The 20,208-nt window shown below is 36.2% G+C and overlaps 1 protein-coding gene across 6 annotated transcripts in view; it reads right to left on the reverse strand.

Annotated features, from left to right (window-relative positions):
• The window catches only part of HLTF (helicase like transcription factor), a 55,098-nt gene that overhangs the window by 11,019 nt on the left and 23,871 nt on the right, over nt 1-20,208 (reverse strand). For 4 of the 6 annotated variants that reach the window (XM_050778201.1, XM_050778200.1, XM_050778198.1 and 1 more), the window contains exons 11-19: nt 19,254-19,333; nt 19,118-19,162; nt 17,883-17,972; nt 13,796-13,893; nt 8,733-8,876; nt 7,369-7,507; nt 6,557-6,692; nt 4,581-4,760; nt 346-470 (exon numbers count right to left, since the gene is read on the reverse strand). In XM_050778201.1, coding sequence (XP_050634158.1) covers nt 346-470; nt 4,581-4,760; nt 6,557-6,692; nt 7,369-7,507; nt 8,733-8,876; nt 13,796-13,893; nt 17,883-17,972; nt 19,118-19,162; nt 19,254-19,333 — 1,037 coding nt within the window. The remainder of the gene's footprint in view (nt 1-345; nt 471-4,580; nt 4,761-6,556; nt 6,693-7,368; nt 7,508-8,732; nt 8,877-13,795; nt 13,894-17,882; nt 17,973-19,117; nt 19,163-19,253; nt 19,334-20,208) is intronic. The other 2 variants (XM_050778202.1, XM_050778199.1) reach the window with 1 other exon arrangement.

Below are 20,208 nucleotides of genomic sequence, written 5' to 3' on the forward strand. Positions count from 1 at the left end.
TCCCAGCACTTTGGGAGGCCGAGACGGGCGGATCACGAGGTCAGGAGATCGAGACCATCCTGGCTGACACGGTGAAACCCCGTCTCTACTAAAAAATAAAAAAAAAAACTTAGCCGGGCGAGGTGGCGGGCGCCTGTAGTCCCAGCTACTCGGGAGGCTGAGGCAGGAGAACGGCGTAAACCCGGGAGGCGGAGCTTGCAGTGAGCTGAGATCCGGCCACTGCACTCCAGCCTGGGCGACAGAGCGAGACTCCGTCTCAAAAAAAAAAAAAAAAAAAAAATTGATCATTCTTATCTAAGTATCTCTGACAAATAACAATGATATGAAGCAATCAAATTTACCTACCTGAGGGGCCACTGGAAGACACTGCATTTGTAAGAAGGTAAGTATGGCAACAAATTTGCCGCAATCTAAGCAAAAGACCCAGGACATCTGCATAATGTGCCAAGACAGTCCCTTCATTAAAATACCTAGAGATTAAAATGTCAAATATTACTAAGTCCGCTAAACAATAACTTCCTATTCTAAAACAGCAGAGTAAAATGGCATTGTTCTTTTCTTCTCTAGAAATTACTCCAAAACAAGAATGAAAAACAGAAAAACAAACTCTAATAAAATCAGGAGAGATCTTTAACAATAAGGCACAATATATGAGAAATGGTTGCCAATTGCAGTATAAGTCAGATAGGAAGATGCTGAGAGAGATGACTGCAGATCTCAAACAGAGCTGCCAAAACATAATTCTTTAAAATGGATGGCATGCCCTGAGGAGAAAATCAATACCTCTCATGTGCAGAAACAGGAACAGGGTGCATGCTTGGTGACTTGAGCTTCCCTGGAGAAATTTTTATCAAAAAAGAGGGAAGGTAAACTGAACACAGAAACATACAGATGCACTGTGTTTTTCAAAAAAAGACTATGGGCACAGCACTCTACACTCCAAGCACCCCTAAAGTTTCTGATCTCTATTTATGTGTACTAATAAAACCTAAAGTAACTCAACATGTAACCCTGACTCTTAAGTAAATTGGGTTATTTCCTGCTGGTCTGGGACATGATTATGACCTTTCCCTTTACGTACATCTAGACTAGCAAGCAGCTAGTCCAAGAAGAACTCAAGATATTCAAATATAAGTAATAATCAGCAGAGAGCAAAGGTAGGGAACACATGGCAGTGAAAGAAAACTCAGCAGAAAAATGTTGCCACAGAGCAAATAAAAATTATGACTAAAGATACTGTCACAATTTAACACCACTCAATAAAACAATTCCTCCAAAAAAAAAAAAAAAGAGAAAAAGAGCTTTGAAAAAATATGGCAAGAGAACATAAAGAGCTGAAAGATGAGCTGGTATGGCTCAAGAAAGTGAAAGAAAATGTGAATCATCAGAGAAATGAAAGTCACACTGAAACCAATATAAGCCAATATAAAAAAAGACTAGTCACTGATAAAAACATAGAAAAAGGATGTAGGAAACAGGATTGAGAAAATCAAGATTAAACACAAAAATGTAAAAGTTCAGAAATAAAATGATACCTATGGAACGCAGATAAAAGACATCTAACATACACAGAGAGAAATAAAATAATGGAGCAGAAAACAATATTTAAAGAAAGCTTTCCAGGAAAAAGAAGAGGGGAAAAGCCTGGAATCTAAAGATTTAAATAGTATCACATGTCCCAGGGAAAGTCAACAGAGAAGTTGTTGAACTTTAGAGGAAAAAAACAAACAAACCAGGCTTCCCCACAGAAACATTCTATACAAAATACAGTGGTACAATGACAATGTAGATTCTTGGCCGGGCACGGTGGCTCACGCCTGTAATCCCAGCACTTTGGGAGGCCGAGGCGGGCGGATCACAAGGTCAGGAGATCGAGACCACGGTGAAACCCCGTCTCTACTAAAAATACAAAAAATTAGCCGGGCGCGGTTGTGGGCGCCTGTAGTCCCAGCTACTCGGGAGGCTGAGGCAGGAGAATGGCGTGAACCTGGGAGGCGGAGCTTGCAGTGAGCTGGGAACCGGCCACTGCACTCCAGCCTGGGCGACAGAGCGAGACTCCGTCTCAAAAAAAAAAAAAAAAAAAAAAAAAAAAAAAAAAAAAAAAGACAATGTAGATTCTTAAGGAAATGGGCGATCCAAAAATTATATAACCAGGCCATCTGATATTTAAGTATTTTAAGGCAACAGAAGAAATACAGCCTAACGACTTGGAGTACAAATTTTTAGAGCTAGCTGGTCATGAATTAAAAACTTGGCTGTGCCAATTTAATTATGTAACCTTGGACAGGCTGCTTAACCTATGTCTTGAGCTTCCTCAGTCGTAATAGTGGCACTGTAAAAGTACCTACCTCATACAACTACTATTATTTAATTTAACACATGTGAAGTATTTAAAATAGTGCCTGGACTATATTAAGTGCTATACATGAATCTGCTGCTAGTATTAGAACTGTTAGTATTATGGCAACAAACACTTCTGAATATTCAAGAATGCAAGGAATAGGCAAAATAATACAAAGATTAAACTTCCAAGCTCCAAACCCAACTGCCAGAGTTTAAATATCAGTCCTGTCATTCACTAGCTGTGTGACAACAGTATAAGTCACCTAAACTGCTCTGTGCCTCAGTTTCCTCATTTATAAGATGTGGATAATAATTATACTGACCTAATAGAATTGCTGTGAATACATTTAAAGCACTTAGATCAATGTATAACACCTAGTGAGTGCTAAATAAATGTTAGTAAATATATAGCCTATTAAAAAGAATACTTTAAAAATAACATTTTCTGAGAACAGTTTCAGTAAAGTTAAAGTTTTTCAACTTTTTCAAATAGAATAACCTTTACTAACACTAATTATTCCCTGGCACAGTCATAACTTACCCATACTCAGCATTTCAGTTTAAGAGATCTCTTTTGAATGCCTACCATGTGCTAAATATTAGACAATTCCTTCTATTTCACCAGCCATTGCTGTCTTCATAGTTAGATTTCTTTGACTTTACTCACTCCCTTGGTGATCTCATGGCTTTAATTACCATCCACACATAGGTGACTTTGAACTTGACTCTCCTATCCAACTAATTATTTGATATCTCTACTTGGAAACTTCACGGGCATCCTATGATCAATGTGTCCAAACTGAGCTTCTGATCTTAGCTTAAAAAAACCTCTGCTCTTCCCATAGACCTGTCTTGGTAAATGGCAATTTCATCCCTTCAGTTATTCAGGTAAAAAGGCTTGAAGTTATCTTTGATTCCTCTCTTTCACATGCCATAACATATCAACCAGCAAGTTCTGTTGGTTCTACGTTCACAATTTAACAGAATCTAATCATTTCTCACTCCCTTTATCACTACTATGGCAAAAACCACCATCATCTCTTACTTTCACTGCCACTGGTCTCCCTACCTCTGACCTTATTCCTATTCAAATAACCTAAACCTGAACACAGCAGCCAGAGTGACCTTTTAAAAATATAAATCAGATTATGTCACTCTCCTGGCTCAAAACCCTTTAAGGTTTCCTGTCATAAAAAGTAACAGCCAAAGTCCTCGATATATGCGTTACATATCCCCATTCCAATATATCTCTGATATCATGACTATTTTCTCTCTTGTTCATACTATTCAGCCACACTTGCTTCTTTGTTATTCTTCAAGCTCACTAGGCATGCTCCCAACTGGGAGCATTTACACTTGCTCTTCCTTCTGGCTGAAACACCCCTTAATCCCAATCTCCTTTAGATCTTTACCTATTTATCATCTTCTCAGTGAGGTCTTTCTTAACACCCTGCTAAAACAGCTTTGGCATTCTCCATCCCCTTTTGTTGCTTTATTCCTTAAAACTTAATCATGTTTTTAAATTACCTGTTTCTTCCTATTAAAATATAAATTCCTTGAGTGCAGGGATTTTTGTCTATTTTATTCTGCTGTATCCCAATGTGTATAAGTGCCTGGCACACAGTGGGCACTTAATAAATTTTTGTTGAAAAAATGAATATGAAAAGAAATAAGATTTTGCACTCAGAAATCTCCTGCTTAGAACAATTTTTCCCACTCTCTCTAATTCCTACCAAACCTGCTTTGTACCTACCTCACTTAAGTTTTTATGTTTTGAAGATTCCCCTTTCACAGTCCTGTTCTGCTTTCACTTGTCTCTTATTCATTCTGTTCCTGTGGGCATTCACATTAAACCTGATCTTGCTTGGACTAGAATTTCATACCTTCTACCAATCCTTAATCTTCTTGTTAAACCTGTTTCATCAGTTCCTATTCCCAGATTTCCATACGATGTTGGAAATAGAAGCAAGCAAAATCTTCTGGCTAGTAATTGAGAACTTGTCATTTAATGTAAGCTTTAAATTGTTTCCTAACTTAAGAAATTACTTACCTGGCGAATTATACTATTATTTCATTCACCTTAACTATTAATTTGTAAAAAACACTGTAATTCATAGAAGCTAATCATCTTTCGGTATACTTCAAACTATTGCTAACACATCTAAATAATGTCATTCAGTGAATGGGAAACAAAGTAAACAAAAACTATTTTTTAACATGGCTTGCTTTCTCCATACCTTCCAATAGTGGCTCTGCCTTCATTTTTCACAGACTGGTAAATCTTTCTCTCTTCATCTGAAAGTGTAATGTGTTGAATAAATACTTTACGTTCTGGTAACTCCAAAACAGGTTTTCCTTTAATTTTGCTTGTCTTTGTTCTTCTAAGTGTGATATTTTTAATTAGGGACTGTAAACGCCTAATCAGAATAAAACAAATAATTATGTACCTTTTAATTTCTATATAAATTGATCCAAGAAGAACAAAACATAACACTTTAATTTGTTACTGTTACAGTTTCTGTAGAAGTGTTTTTAAAATCCCCTATTTGGGGTTTTAACCAATCTGATAATCACAGAAGTATACTACAAAAATAAAGTTATTAAAACAAATGTATGGAAATTTACCCTCAATACCTATCATAGTTTAATCTTTTTATATCCTGTCCTTGTTTTCTTAAGCTCTGCTCGTCATTTTTGTTCCAATCATTAACTCTTTTACTTTTCAACTGTCCTGTCAACTCCATCACCAGTCAACACTCAGATTCTAAGTATCTATTAAGTGCAAGGCACTGAATTAAATGTTGTAAGAATACAAATATAGGTAAGATACTACCTTCTGTAATATGAAAATCAAAAGTATATAAATAAGTAATTGTATAAAATAATGCGTGCCTCCAAAATAAAAAGATAATATGGTAATTCAGAACACACAAAAATCCTTTACAGGTTCCACAATCTTTACATTTCCTTCTCAGTACTGGAAAAAAGAGATGTATCAATTCTTGTTTTTTCCCAAAATTAAAATATAAATACAATTTCCTGGAGTTTAAATAGTTGGTTTTGAGGAATCAAGTGGATAGTACTGCCAACTAGGTTAGTGGCTCTTGAAACTTTTTCACTATAACTTACAGTAAGAAACACATTTTATTCTATCTAGCAAAAATATACAAACACATACAAAAGAAACAAATATTTTACAAAATAATACTTACCATGTATCATGCACTCTGATATTTACTAATCTCTTCTCTATTTCATTGTCTTTTTAAATGCTGGCTACCACCTTTATAATGATTTTATGTCCCACTAACAGATCTCAAATCTTCAGTCTATAAACTGGCGCTTTGGTCAAAAAGTTGAACCACATTAGTCTACATCTTGCAAAATGGCTATTACTGAATTTTAATTTACGTTCTCAACTTTTATCTATCTCCATCTCCACCAGAAACAACCACATAAAACTTTCCTATACAACTTTTGCTGACGTCACGGGACATCACATCATTCACTACATAGAGCTATGTAAGGCCGGGTGCGGAAGCTCATGCCTGCAATCCCAACACTTTGGGAGGTTGAGGCAGAAGGATCACCTGAGGTCAGAAGTTTGAGACCCGCCTGGCCAACATGGCGAAACCCCGTCTCTACTAAAAATACAAAAATTAGCGGGGTGTGCTGGCGCACACCTGTAATCCCAGCTACTTGGGAGGCTGACACAGGAGAATCACTTGAACCCAGGAGGCGGAGGTTGCAGTGAGCCAAGATTGCGCCACTGCCCTCCAGCCTGGATGACAGAGCAAGACTCCATCTTAAAACAAAACAAAACAAAACACAAAAACAACAAATAAGTAAATAAAGCTATATAAGATACGAAAACTTAATGCATATTAGAGCCTCAAAGGATATACAATGTTTCCTGCTAAATCTGTTAATGGTGGTTTTGGGGCTTTGGGGCTTAGCAACACACAAAAAACACAAAGTTATGTCTTTCCTTTCAGTGTAGCCAAAACAGGGGAAGGGTAGTTATTGACTATTAGAAATCTTTGTCTTTCCAAACAAGCATCACTAGGTTCTGAACGACAAAGGCATTAAGCCATAAACACTTTTTAGAAGGAAAAGTTAAGAGTCAAGTTAAAATAGTAAAGAAAGTGCCAACTGGTTCAAGCTACTAACAGTTATTTGTAACTAGTATTAATCACTGTCTGAAATTACTTACCTAAGTCCTCCTTCATCTCCCATTGTGACAGGACGCTGTATTGTTCTATGCCACCATTCTCTATCAATAAATGGTTTAAGTTTTAAAAAAGAAAGAAGAGACCACAAGTCCTTTAAAGAATTCTGGATTGGAGTCCCTAGAAATAACAGGAAACTGTTGTAACTCTTTAACCAGAGTATCCAATAAGAATATCTATTTGGCCCAATCAGAGAAGACAACAATTGAAAATGAGCACTCTGTACCAGGCCCATCATTATCAATTAAATTAAACTATCAAGTGCTAACTATAATGCTTTATTAAATATATACACATCTCAAGATACAGTTGTGCTCTAATTTTTAGCTCTCACACGCCACACTAGCCAAGAAAAAGACTGTGGAAAATACTTTCTCCTTATCAAGTACATCTGCTTATTTGGTTTTTAAAGCAGCAGCACTAGCAAGAAGGAAAAAGCAACTAGTTTAAGTTTACATTCTTTTCCTTACCTTCCAGTAAAGGCATTGTGAATGGCAAACAGGTTCAAGGATGGGAAACAGAAATCAGGATTATGACTGGATGACTAGAGTGTCTACTCCATTTCCAAGGTTCAAAAATAAGTCTAGTGACTGTTCCATAAATTATCAGTAAGTCAAATGTTGTTATATCATGGGCAATTATGAAAAACAACTCAAAACATTTGATTAAACTATTTCTAGGATTAATTTTGGGGCAGACTTTACATCCACTTGAAGTTTACTAAGTTATTTTACTAACTTACATAACGATACATTTTAGAGATGTAAAGTTTTAATAAGTTTAATGCTATGATTACCTGTCAAAACCCATCTTCTTTCTGATTCTAAGTCAAGTACAGCTTTTGTCTGCTGAGCATTTGGATTTCGTATGGCATGTCCTTCATCCAGGATCACTCTTAGCCACCTTATGCTATGTAATGGACTATCCCCTTTAGTCTGAAATAAATGTTTTATATGAATTAAAAAACACAGGAAAGTAAAATAGTACTTAATATGATTTGCTAACTAGTTGCTATCATTATTTAATATCAAATTTACTGTGTGCTAGGTACTGCTTTAAGCACAATAATTATTGAATACTCACAAGTTTATAAAATAAGTACTTATTAGCACACCTAATTTTATAGATGAGAAAAATGAAGCACAAACTGCTAAGTATGTTACCCAAAGCACCATAGGTAATAAATGGCAGAACTAGCATTCAAACCCAAGCAGTCTAGCTCTCTGTTGAGTCACTGGTCAATACACTGAACTGTTCTACCTCAGATTAAAACATAGCAATGATACAGAAAATGGCAGTTGTAAGAATTACTTGAATTCAACATTACTTTCTTTTATATAAAAGGTAATATTTTTATCAGAAGACTGAAATTTTGATAGCACAGTATTTTTCAAAAAACTTTAACTTTTGAACAATTGGAATTATGAAGGTAAAAATCAATTAGACTAATTGGAAAACTTATGAACTGTAACTACAAAAAAAGCATACCTTCAAACTGAGATATTAAATCATTGTGATAGAAAATAATTTTCCAGAATATTAAAAAAGAAAATAGAATTCATTTACAAATTGCTTTATATACTTAAAATCCAAATTTTAAATCTTAACTTAAAATGTTCTAAATGAAAAATATTCCTGTCTGGGTGTGGTGGCACACGTCTGTAATCCCAGCACTTTGGGAGGCCAAGGTGGGTGGATCACCTGAGGTCAGGAGTTCGAGACTAGCCTGACCAATATGGTGAAACCTCATCTCTACTAAATTAAAAAAATTAGCTGAATGTGAAGGTGCATGCCTGTAACCCCAGCTACTTGGGAGGCTGAGGCAGGAGAATCACCTGAAACCAGGAGGCAGAGGTTGCAGTGAGCTGAGATTGTGCCATTGCATTCCAGCCTGGGCAACAACAGCAAAACTCCACTGAGAGGGAGGCGGAGAGGAGGAGAGGAGAGGAGAAAAGAAAAATATTCCTAAATTAGCATCTAAATAAGATGCAACCCCCCTTTAATGCAAAAAAAAAAAAAAAACCATTCATTTTCTATATATTATTAAGTATTTAAAAAGAAAAAAAGTATAAAACCTGAATTTTGGAACACTCTAGAAACCTGTGGCATATTTCTTACATTCAATCTTTAAAAGATCTCTTAAGTATCAGCAATACTTACTCCATAGTCATGAGTTAAAATATTATATGTAGTCAAAACAATATCCTGTTTTGAAAGTAAGGCCGGTTCTCTAATACGATCAGGACCATAATAAACATAAAAATTCAAGTGTACATCTGATTTTATATGTTGTCCAAACTGGTCCTAAAGAAAAATTAGGAATATTTTTAACAATGAGCAGATTAGTGTCAGACTTAATACATGTATAAAAAAGTAACTGCCCTGGCAGTAGTGTGACAAATCCAACTACTAAAATTGTATGAAATCAAGTTTCCTGCAGTCTAGACCAAAATAATAACAATAAGAAAAATGACACACACAGAGTAATAGTAACACATTATTTAAAATTGACTTGGCCCTACCAATCAGCAACTGATTCATTTTTAGGAGGAAAATCCAAAGTTCTTTAAAACAATAATGAGTTTTATAAAAATATTTTAATTAGAAGGCTCTTTAATGCTGTATTAGTTAGCAGATTTAATAATATAAAAATTAAACAGTAAAAGAACCACCACCAATATTTCAAGGATGCGGGCAGAGATTCAAGCACTGTACCACTTTCATTCATTTATTAATTGGCCTACTACTTGCCAGGTATCAACTACAACAGTGATGTAACTAAAAACGAAGAACAAATAATCATCCCTGACTTTGAGGATATGATCAGTTTTAAAAACTTATTATTTTTTTAAATCATAAAAACACCAGACCTAGAAGATTTTCAGCAGAAAAAACCAGCCTGATTAAGTTGAAAAGAGAAGATACCAGGGAGACACAGCACAGAAGCTATGAGGGGAGAGATGATGAAGCCCTAAACCAGCACGGTAGAAGTAGGAACAGGGTGGAAAGGACAGGTGTGAAAGAAAGAAACTAAGACAAGACTGATAGGACTTGGGGACTAATTAAATATGAAATATGAATAAAAATAATAAGACTAAGATGTTCTGATACTTCAATGACTAACTAGAATTGTGTGATTAAAATATAAGGAAGTTTTAAAAAAAAAAGGAAGAAGAAGGGAAAAGTGGCATCCAAGTAAGAAAAAGATGAATATTTTAGACCTTTATCATTTTTGGTCACTATAGAATACCTGACTGAAGAAGTATACTAGGAAAACGTAAATAATTACCTGTAGGTAAAAGTGAGAGGTGTAGATATGAATTTTAAAGTTAACAGCAGACAATATTTACAGCTATAAGAATGAATGAAATTTCCTAAAGAGAGCATGTACAGTGAGCAAACGTTAGGGACAGAGTCTACAGAATACCAATATGTAAGGAGAAGACTTATGTTTTTATTGGGAGAAATTACATGATGTCTGGGGTATAATTAAAAATATTCTAGGCCAGGTGCAGTGGCTCATGCCTGTAATCCCCGCACTTTGGGAGGCCAAGGTGGGTGAATCACTTGAGGTCAGGAGTTCGACACCAGCCTGGCCAACATGGCAAAACCTTGCCTCTACTAATACAAAACTTAGCTGGGTATGGTGGTGATGGTGATGCGCACCTATAATTCCAGCTACTCGAGAGGCTAAGGCATGAGAATAACTTGAACCCAAGAGGCAGAGGTTGCAGTGAGCTGAGACTGTGCCACTGCACTCCAGCCTGGGTGATGGAATGAGATTCTTTCTTTAAAAAAGGCCAGGCGCAGTGGCTCACGCCTGTAATGCCAACACTTTGGGAGGCCGAGGCGGGCGGAATGAGGTTAGGAGTTCGAGACTAGCCTGATCATCATGGTGAAACCCCGTCTCTACTAAAAATACAAAAATTAGCCAGGCGTGGTGGCACGTGCCTGTAATCCCAACTGCTCAAGAGGCTGAGGCAGCAGAATCACTTGAACCTGGGGGCTGGAGGTTGCAGTGAGCTGAGATGCGCCATTGCACTCTGGCCTGGGTGACAGAGCAAGACTCTGTCTCAAAAAACAAAACAAAACAAAAAAAATCCAGCAAAAAAAAAAAAAAAGGAAAGCACATGTGTCAGACTTTTGGTACTTTTTGAATCTTGATGACTAAATGGAGATCTAATTAACATTTTTTAAAATACTCTTTTAAAAAAACTCCGTATTGTATGGAAATACAGAAAAGGCAGATTTAATAGGAACCAGAACAAAGAGAAACATTTAAGTCAGGACAACAAACATAAAGGTTAAAGGCCTGGGATCCAAAGAATATAAAAGTCTCAAGAAAAAAAAACAAGGTGAACTTTTAATTTGTCATCTATTTTCATTCCCATTCTTTACAAGAAGGTTTAGAGATAGCTTACAAAATAAGACATAAAAAAAAGAGTAATAAATGAGTAACATATTCAAGGCAGAGGAAAAGGGTAGCTCATTGGACATGGCAATACTGAAGTCTGAAGATCTCTGCAAAGGGAGTTTTTGTAGGGAGTGGAAGCAACAACCAGACTACCAAGGACTGAAGAAAGTATTAAACATGAAATAATAAAGGCAAAAATGCAGAGAGGATAAAACATGAAAAAGTAAAGCTGAAAACGCAAAGAATTTCTTAAATAAATTTGGTAAAGAAGAAAAGGAGATTAGAATCCAGCAAAACAAAGAATCCAATATGAGAAAACTGAATCAATGGGTGGCCTTGAAATGGGACAGTGCATGTTTATAAAGGGATTACACTCGGAAGAGAAGAAAATCAGCTTTTCTGGAGAATGAAGGGAGAGAACTATAGTTACTCCATTTCTAGACAGTGTTAGGCTATTCTGTTGATGTATGTATATATCATCCTCTCAACAGAAAATGAAATAGGTGTTATTTCATGAGATTACTTGTCTAAATATCCAGAACAAATATGTGGTAGAAGTAGGATTGGTACCCAGGTTCTACTCCTTTACCTGGATTATTTGAGACAAAAAAGGGAATATAAGTCAGTTCTAGCCTGCTCTGCAGAATGCTAGATCCTTTACTTGAGAGCCAGGAAGAGAGTATCTTGTTGAGACTGTGAAATTTTAATTCCTGATCATTGAGATCATTTGGATGTTTGTCCCCTCCAAATCTCATGTTGAAATGTAATCTCCAGTGTTGGAGGTGGGGCCTGGAGGTGGGAGGTGTATGGATCATAGGGGCGGATCCCTCCTGAGTGGCTCAGTGCTAACCCCTTAGCGATGAGTGAGTTCTCACTCTTTAAGTTCACGTGCGATCTGGTTGTTTCTAAGTTTGTAGCACCTCTCCACTCTCTCTCTTGCTCCCACTCTGGCAATGTGATGCTGGATCCCCATCACCTTCTGCCAAGAGTGTAAGCTTCCTGAGGTTGTGTAAGCTTCCTGAGGCCTCACCAGAAGCAGATGCCAGCACCATACTTCCTGTAAAGCCTGCAGTATCATGAGCCAGTTAAACCTCTTAAATTATCCAGCCTGTTATTTCTTTATAGCAATGCAAGAATGGACTAACACAACCATGAATCCCTATATGCCAAACCACCCCTCATTCCTTTAAATTCAGTGTGCATGATCTCACCTGGCAAGATTTTGCCACAGTTTCCTTTCTGAACTTTACATTACCTGGACTTTTCTAAATATAAAATTATAATTAAATACTGATTGTCCATTTTAAAAATACATCTCTATACCCCAAGCCCTAAAATAATAGCAGTTATATTGTTTATACCTCCATTAATACTCTAAACCTTATCCCGAAACTGCCATTCAAGTACCCATGAACTATCCTTCCCATAACAAACAACAAATTAAAGAAAGAACAGTTTCGTTGGAATAAAAAAACAGCAACAGACCAGTAACATTCATTCTTCCGGTCCTTAGAGGAAAAATGATACACTAATCAGGACAAGGTGGATTTATTTCTTTTAAAATAAATAAACCAAAAACTTATATAAAAAAAGATAATTCATGTCATGGAAAAAAAGACTATATAAAGCCAAGAAGAGGTCACTAAATTTGACAATTAGACTATCACAAGTAGTCTTTTCCAATGCAATTTAGAGAACTAATGGTAGAAGCCAGATTACAATGAATTAAGGAATTAGTAAGTAAAAGCACAAAGTAGAAATTAACCCCCAAGAGTATGATAGTGAAGGAAAGCAGAAGAGCAGCAACTTAAAGATGTATATCAAGAGAATGTATTTTAAAATGAAAAAAACCTGAGTATGTATCAGGAAAGAGCCAGTGGGAAGAGACTAAATAAACAAGGGAAAAAAGAACAGATAAGCAAATGTGGGAAAAGAGAGAATCCAATGTAGAGATTAAATACTGGTCTTAAAGAGTACGATCTCTTCCTCCTCTAAGAAGAATGGCGAGGAGAGATAAACAGATAACTTGGAAGTGGCAAGAGTGGTGAGTGGTCCTTATATTCACAGGGATTCCAAGAGAGTCTTTATTTCACTATAACAAGAAATTTGCAGCTCAAACTAGGAAGAAAACATATCTAGGCTGCAAATAAACAATTAATGAAAAGGTTCCATTCCAATGTCAATGTTTCAGAACAGAAAAGCAATCTGGAAAAAAAAAATTTCTGGTGGGTAATCTTAAAAGGACAGGCTCTAGATTCAAAATGTTGGAAACTATATCCAAGATCCATCATTTATTAGCTGGATGACCTTAGGCAAGTTACTTAACCTCTCTGTGTTTCAATGTGGGCACCTGGAAAATCAGGATAATAGTTATGAGAATAAAATAAGAAAAATCCTTAAAAAGATGTTAAGGACAAACCAAATAAATAGGAGTTGACTAACTGTTGTTACTGTTATAAAAGTCAGTTACTGTTGGTTGAGCTCTTAGAAAAGAGAGTTCCAATAGTCAATCTGTAAATGTAGAGGAGTCAAACTATACATCTTTCCCACTTTGGGGGACAAAAATAGCAAAGGCAGAAATACAAACAAAATCTTAAGTTAGCAATTGATTATGTTCCTTTACCTTCTATAAAGAAAAATTTCTTCAATTCAGCAAACATAATCCAATTCACCTGACGAGTATTTGAACTTAGATACGAACTGATGACCAAGTATATTTTCCCCAATTAATGAGTCTTTAACAGAATACTTTTTACCTTATAGATAAAATACAAATTATGCTACATTTTTAAAGGGCTTAAAGACTTACAATCCAGTTGCTTAACACAGAAAGCGGACAGATGATCAGTGTTGTTCTTGGTCTCTCCTCAACATCAGTTTTCTTTGACCCCTCCACTGCACAAGCTCCTAAAAAAAAACCATTGATAGAACCTTTAGCTGTTTTTCTGAAATATATATGTCAATAAGGAGACGGTAATAATGTGCCTCCATGAAAAGATAAATTAGGAACAATTAAAATGAAGCAGATAGACTTTCAACAGGGAATAAATTTTACCTCGTCACTCAAAAAAACTAAAAATCCACATAGTGATTATGAGAAGAACCAAAGGACGGTGATAGAGTAGGTCACAAGGAGAAAGTCTCTAATATTTTCTGACATAGTCATTCATTAAGACGAACATTTGTGTTATGCAGTTTTCTGAATTTGTTATACTTAATTTGGTAGCCAGCCAAGATGGCCCCCAATGATCTCTACTTCCTGATATTCACAATCTTATGTAATCTCCTCCCACACGCCACCAGGACTGATCTGTGTGACCAACAGAATATAGCAGAGAAGATAGTATGTCACTGCTGAAATAGGTTATAAAAGAAGAAGCTTCCGTATTGGGTGTGTGAGCTCACTCTCATACTCATTCTCTCCCTCCAATCTTTTACTCTGGTGGAGCCAGCTGCCACACTGTGAGGCCACTCAGGCAGCTTATGGAAGGATGCACGTAGTGAGGATCCGAAGACTACAGTTAGCCAGCAAGTAATGAGGTCTGCTGACAACTATGTGAGTGAACTTGGAAATGGATCCTCCCTAAGTCGAATGTTCAGATGACGGCAGCCCCTGAAGAAGAGTTTGACTGCAACCTTGTGAGGGACCATAAGCCATTAAACCATACAGCTATGCCATTCCGATTCTTAGCCCTGTCAAAATGTGTGAGATAATAAATGTCTGATTTTAAATGGTTAAGTTTTAGGATAATTTGTCATGCAGTAATAGGAACTAATATATTTACAACAAAAATTCTTAATACTTTTCTGTGGAGCATGTTTAAAAATAGTAATAATAAAGTGTTTTTACAAATTCTTGAAATAAAATTCCAGAGCTGGTATCCCTTACCAATGGAGTATCTTTCAGTAAATTTAAAATGCAAATTTCTGAGTTTTCAAAAAATTGTATTTCCACGCTAATTTCAAAATTAAAATGGAAGGTGAGCAAAGTATAATACTATATCTATGTATCATTCACAACTTGCTTTTTTCTCTCAGTGCTGTCTACAGTAGTCCCTCCTTATCCACAGGGGGTACGTTCCAAGACCCTCAATAGATGCTAAAAACCATAAATAGTATCAAACCCTATATATAATGTTTTTTCCCTATATATACCTACGATAAAGTTTAATTTATAAAGTACGTGCAGTAAGAGATTAGTAACAATAACAAAGAATAAAATAGAACAATTATAACAATATACAGTTGACCCTTAAACAATGTAAGTTTGAACTATGTGATGCACTTACATGCAAATTTTTGTTAACCAAATGTGGATTAAAAATACAATATGGGCTGGGTGCTGTGGCTCACGCCTGTAATTCCAGCACTTTGGGAGGCAGAGGCGGGTAGATCATGAGGTCAAGAGATCAAGACCATCCTGGCTAACATGGTGAAACCCATCTCTACTAAAAATACACAAAATTAGCTGGGCATGGTGGTAGGCACCTGTAGTCCCAGCTACTTGGGAGGCTGAGGCAGGAGAATTGCTTGAACCCAGGAGGTGGAGGCTGCCGTGAGCCAAGATCGCGCCACTGTACTCCAGCCTGGGCAACAGAGTGAGACTCCATCTCAAAAAAAAAAAAAAACTAAAACACCAACCACAACAGTATTTGCTGATTGCAAAACTCATGTATATGGAAGGCTAACTTTTGATATATACCTGCTGTCCTGCAGGGAAGACTGTGGGACTTCAGTATGCACACATTTTGGTAGACACAGGGGGTCCTGGAACCAACCCGACATATACTGCAGGATGACTGTACTGTAAGAAAACTTATGCGAATGTGGTCTCTCTCTGTCTCTCAAAATATCTTATTGTATATAATATTTTAGAACTGAAACTGTAGCACATGAAACTGCAGATAAATAACAACTGTGTTTGGGATTTATACTTATTAGTATTTGTAGCTCTAGTGTATTCATTTTAACCAATGCATAGCATTATACTGCATAAGCAGATTACAATTTATTTCCCATTCCCCTACTGGACAATATGTACATTATTTCTTATTTCATTAAAATAATGCTGCAATGAAAACCATTTTTTCATGTCTCCTTATTTATATCTACAGAGTTACAGGTGGTCTACATTCAGCTTCATTATATTTTTGTCCAGTTGCTCTCCTTGGTAATTGGCACTCCCATCAACAATGCATGGATTCCTGTTGCTGCGCAACTTTGTCAATACTTTGCATTGTAAGATTTTTTAATGTCTGAAAATACGATGGGTAAGAGCATCCCCCTATTCCTTTATGTTTTTGAGACACGGTCTTGCTCTGTCACCCAGGCTAGAATGCAGTGGCGCTATTACGGCTCACTGCAGCCTCGACCACCCAGGCTCGAGTAGCTGGGACTACAGGCGTATGCTACCATGTCTGGCTAATTTTGTGTATTTTTTTTTATAAATGGAATTTTGCCATGTTGCCCACCCTGGTCTTGAACTCATGGGCCTCGGCCTCCCAAAGCGCTGCAATTTCAGGCATGAGCCACCATGCCTGCCCCTACTATTCCTTTAATTTGCATCTCCACAATAATTCTTAATCAGTGTATCTTTTCCAATGTTAGCTGGTTATTTGGGTTTTCTTTCTATGGACTCCACAGGTATATCCTTTGACTATTCTCCTATTGGGTGGTCTTTTTCCTATTGTTTGGGAAATTCTTACATAGTCTAGAATTGAATCCTTTGTGAGTTACACTTAATACACATTATCTTCTTCAGTTTTATCATTTTTTACTTTTGTTTATGGTACCTTTTGATGCATGGAAATTTAAAATGTAGTGGCATTTAATCAATCTTTTCCTTACGACCTTTTGTGCCTTACTAAAGAGATCACTATCTACCACAAGGACAATTACGATTATGGCTTCTGTTTCCATTCATAGAATTTTGTTTCTATCTGCTTCTCTTTCAAAGGTATGCTTAGTTTGGTTAAAACCAAAATGACATACAGCTGTGACTTTTAAAATTTTCTCTCTTGTATCACAGCTATGCATATGCAACTGAAAGCGGTTTCCAATGTGTAATTTAATTCTATCTCAATTGAAATTTCCACATTTCTTTAAATTTCTAAAATTCCACCCAGCATGCCTATATTTTCTATTTCTAATGATCTGATTCTTGGACCAAAAGTCAGCTCTTTCTCATGAGTCTGTTAGCTCAAATATCACCTTCTTAAACAAGCCCCTTCAAGTCAATCTTTACTTCATTATCCTCCTTTATTTTCTTCACATTACTTCTCATTATTTAAAATTATGTTGACTTGCTTATTGTATGTTTCTCTCATCATTAGATTATATGGTCTATGAAAACAGATAGTGTGCTATATCCCCAACATGTAAAATAAATGGAGACCAAGGGACAGAGATATAATTTGTACCAAATCTCCTCAACCTTAGTTAAATATCTTCCCATCTCAAATATTTAGTCTCTTAAGCAGTGTTGTTTTCCTATGAATTACAAAATATAAAATCATAACAAAGATCACTAACATTTTAAAATGAAAAGCAAATTCTAATACCAAAAGTTAAACCTTTAACTTAAATTAATCCAAATTAAATTAAGCTTTAAAGCAGCCACAAATTGCTTTGTGCCTTCACTAGAAGAAATATTTCTGCTATTCAGGAGTAAGGGCCCCCCATCACATTTTGGCCCTAACTAAAACAAATACAATAGGAAAATGCACCAAAAGGGAAACAAATTATGATGTAGTTTTGTTTTTTTAATGGGATATATACTTTAAAAAATAATCTCTATTTTCTAAATTTCTTGTAATATGGCTTTATAACTTAAAATGTTAAATTTTTTCATTCAAAAACAGAAAACAAAAAACTAGAAAACCAGGATATTTACTGACCCTTTTTCAACATTTTCTTTCTTGTTGTAGGAACAGATGAAGTTAATGCACATGCAAATGCCACATCTTCTATAACCTTAGAAGATCCTGCTGATAAAACAACAAAGAATCTTAAAATTTTTTCAAATTATCTCCTGTGCTAGAGAGTACAGTTACTTTCTAAGGGTAAGAAATAGAATACCTTTTTCACACTCTTATTTTAAGAGCTTATATTATTAAGCTAAATATTTGGTAACCAAAATTACTACCTCTGACATTAAGCATATCTTTTCAACTGAGAGAAACGATATAGTCATTCATGGTAACACTTGAGGAGAAGAAATGAAAGTAGGAGCAGTTGGCCGGGCGCAGTGGCTCATGCCTGTAATTCCAGCACTTTGGGAGGCTGAGACAGGTGGATCACGAGATCCTGGCTAATATGGTGAAACCCCGTCTCTAATAAAAATACAAAAAATTAGCTGGGCATAGTGGTGGGCCCCTGTAGGACCAACTACTCGGAAGGCTGAGGCAGGAGAATGGCGTCAACCCAGGAGGCCGAGCTCCCAGTGAGCCGAGATTGGGTCACTGTACTCCAGCCTGGGCGACAGAGCGAGACTCTGCCTCAAAAAAAAAAAAAAAAAAAAAAAAAAGTATAAGCAGTTATATGCAAAGTGATTCAGTTCTCAGGTGGAAGAAGAATTTTTCAAGGAAACAAATAGTTTGATTCCTAATGATAAGGCTGCCAAATTTACAGATCAGTCAAGATGATCAGTTATTTCCCAAATTGCAATACAATTTCTCAACGAATGAGAAATATAGTACGATCTGAATTACAGGAAAATAGAGCATATTTTAAAGAAAAAGAAAAAATATTAATTATTTTCACATCTGTATAATAATGTAAACTAACAATAACAGTATTGCCAGGAAGACATTCTCAACCTAATTTTGTAATTACTATTCATACTACACACATAGGTTTTACTGAAGTCATTTTATAGGTAGTAGAAAATTGTTCTAAGGATAGTTTAAATATTATTATACTGTAGATTTTAATTTGCAACTATTCATTCATTTTTCCTCCTTTACAAAATTAATTTAACACCCATGGTAAGCTCCACGAAGAGTTCAAATGTAAACATCAGCCAAGTTTAAGAGCTATTACTAAAACATTCCAACCTAGCGAGATACAAATCAATGGAGTTGTACTTTAATAATCTTGAAGTCTAGATTATGGGTATATAGTATACACATACCTTTTGCCCTGCCTTTAGTTTCGGACTGTACATTTTTCAGTTTGCCTAAAAATAAAACAAAAATAAACATAAAAATGTGCAAAATAGGACATTAGAATATAGGACACATTATCAAATCAAATCTATTACATGTTACCTTTCATTTTCTGTGGTAATTCACTTGTTTCAATTTCCTCTGAATCACTGCTTTCTATGTACTGGACAGCAGTTTTTCTTCTAAAATTAAGTATACACAAAGAAATTTTTGGACCAACTCAAATCAAAATAAGATACACGAACATGTTTAATTCAATAAAAAACTTTTGTACTACTTGTTTATTTTCTAAAAAATTTTTTAAAGATTTTGACAAATGAAAATCAAATCTGCTAAAAACATTCTGCTTTCATAACCAGACAGATGCATTTACTATACAAAATGGAGTACTACTGTTACTGTTTTTGGAGACAGGGTCTCACTCTTTTGCCCAGGATGGAGTACAGTGACACAGTCAGAAGTCACTGCAACCTCATACTCCCGGGCTCAAGTGATCATCCCGCCTTAGCCTCGGGAGTACCTAGGACTACAGGTGCGTGCCACCACACCCAGCAAATTTCACTATTATTAAAATAAATTTGATAGCCGAGAATGGTGGCAGGTGCCTGTAGTCCCAGCTACTCATGAGGCTGAAGCAGGAGAATGGCGTGAACCCGGGAGGCAGAGCTTACAGTAAGTGGAGATTGCGCCGCTGCACGCCAGCCGGGCCAACAGAGCAAGACTCCGTCTCAAAAAAGTAAAATAAAATAAAATAAAATAGAGAAATTAAGTCATTCTAAAAAATTAATAATTTCAATACAAGGTTCAATATTTGGTAGTTCAACTAAAGCATGTAAAACTACAACAAAAAAGAATTGGCTCTTGGCCAGGCACAGTGGCTCATGTCTGTAATCCCAGCACTTTGGGAGGCAGAGGTGGGCGAATCACCTGAGGTCAAGAGTTTGAGACCAGCCTGGCTAACATGGTGAAACCCCGTTTCTACTAAAAATACAAAAACTAGCCAGGTGTGGTGATGCATGCCCGTAGTTCTAGCTGCTCAGGAGGCTGAGGCAGGAGA

This window comes from Macaca thibetana, chromosome 2 (genome assembly GCF_024542745.1).
Source record: "Macaca thibetana thibetana isolate TM-01 chromosome 2, ASM2454274v1, whole genome shotgun sequence".
In the NCBI taxonomy this organism is placed as follows: Eukaryota; Metazoa; Chordata; class Mammalia; order Primates; family Cercopithecidae; genus Macaca; species Macaca thibetana.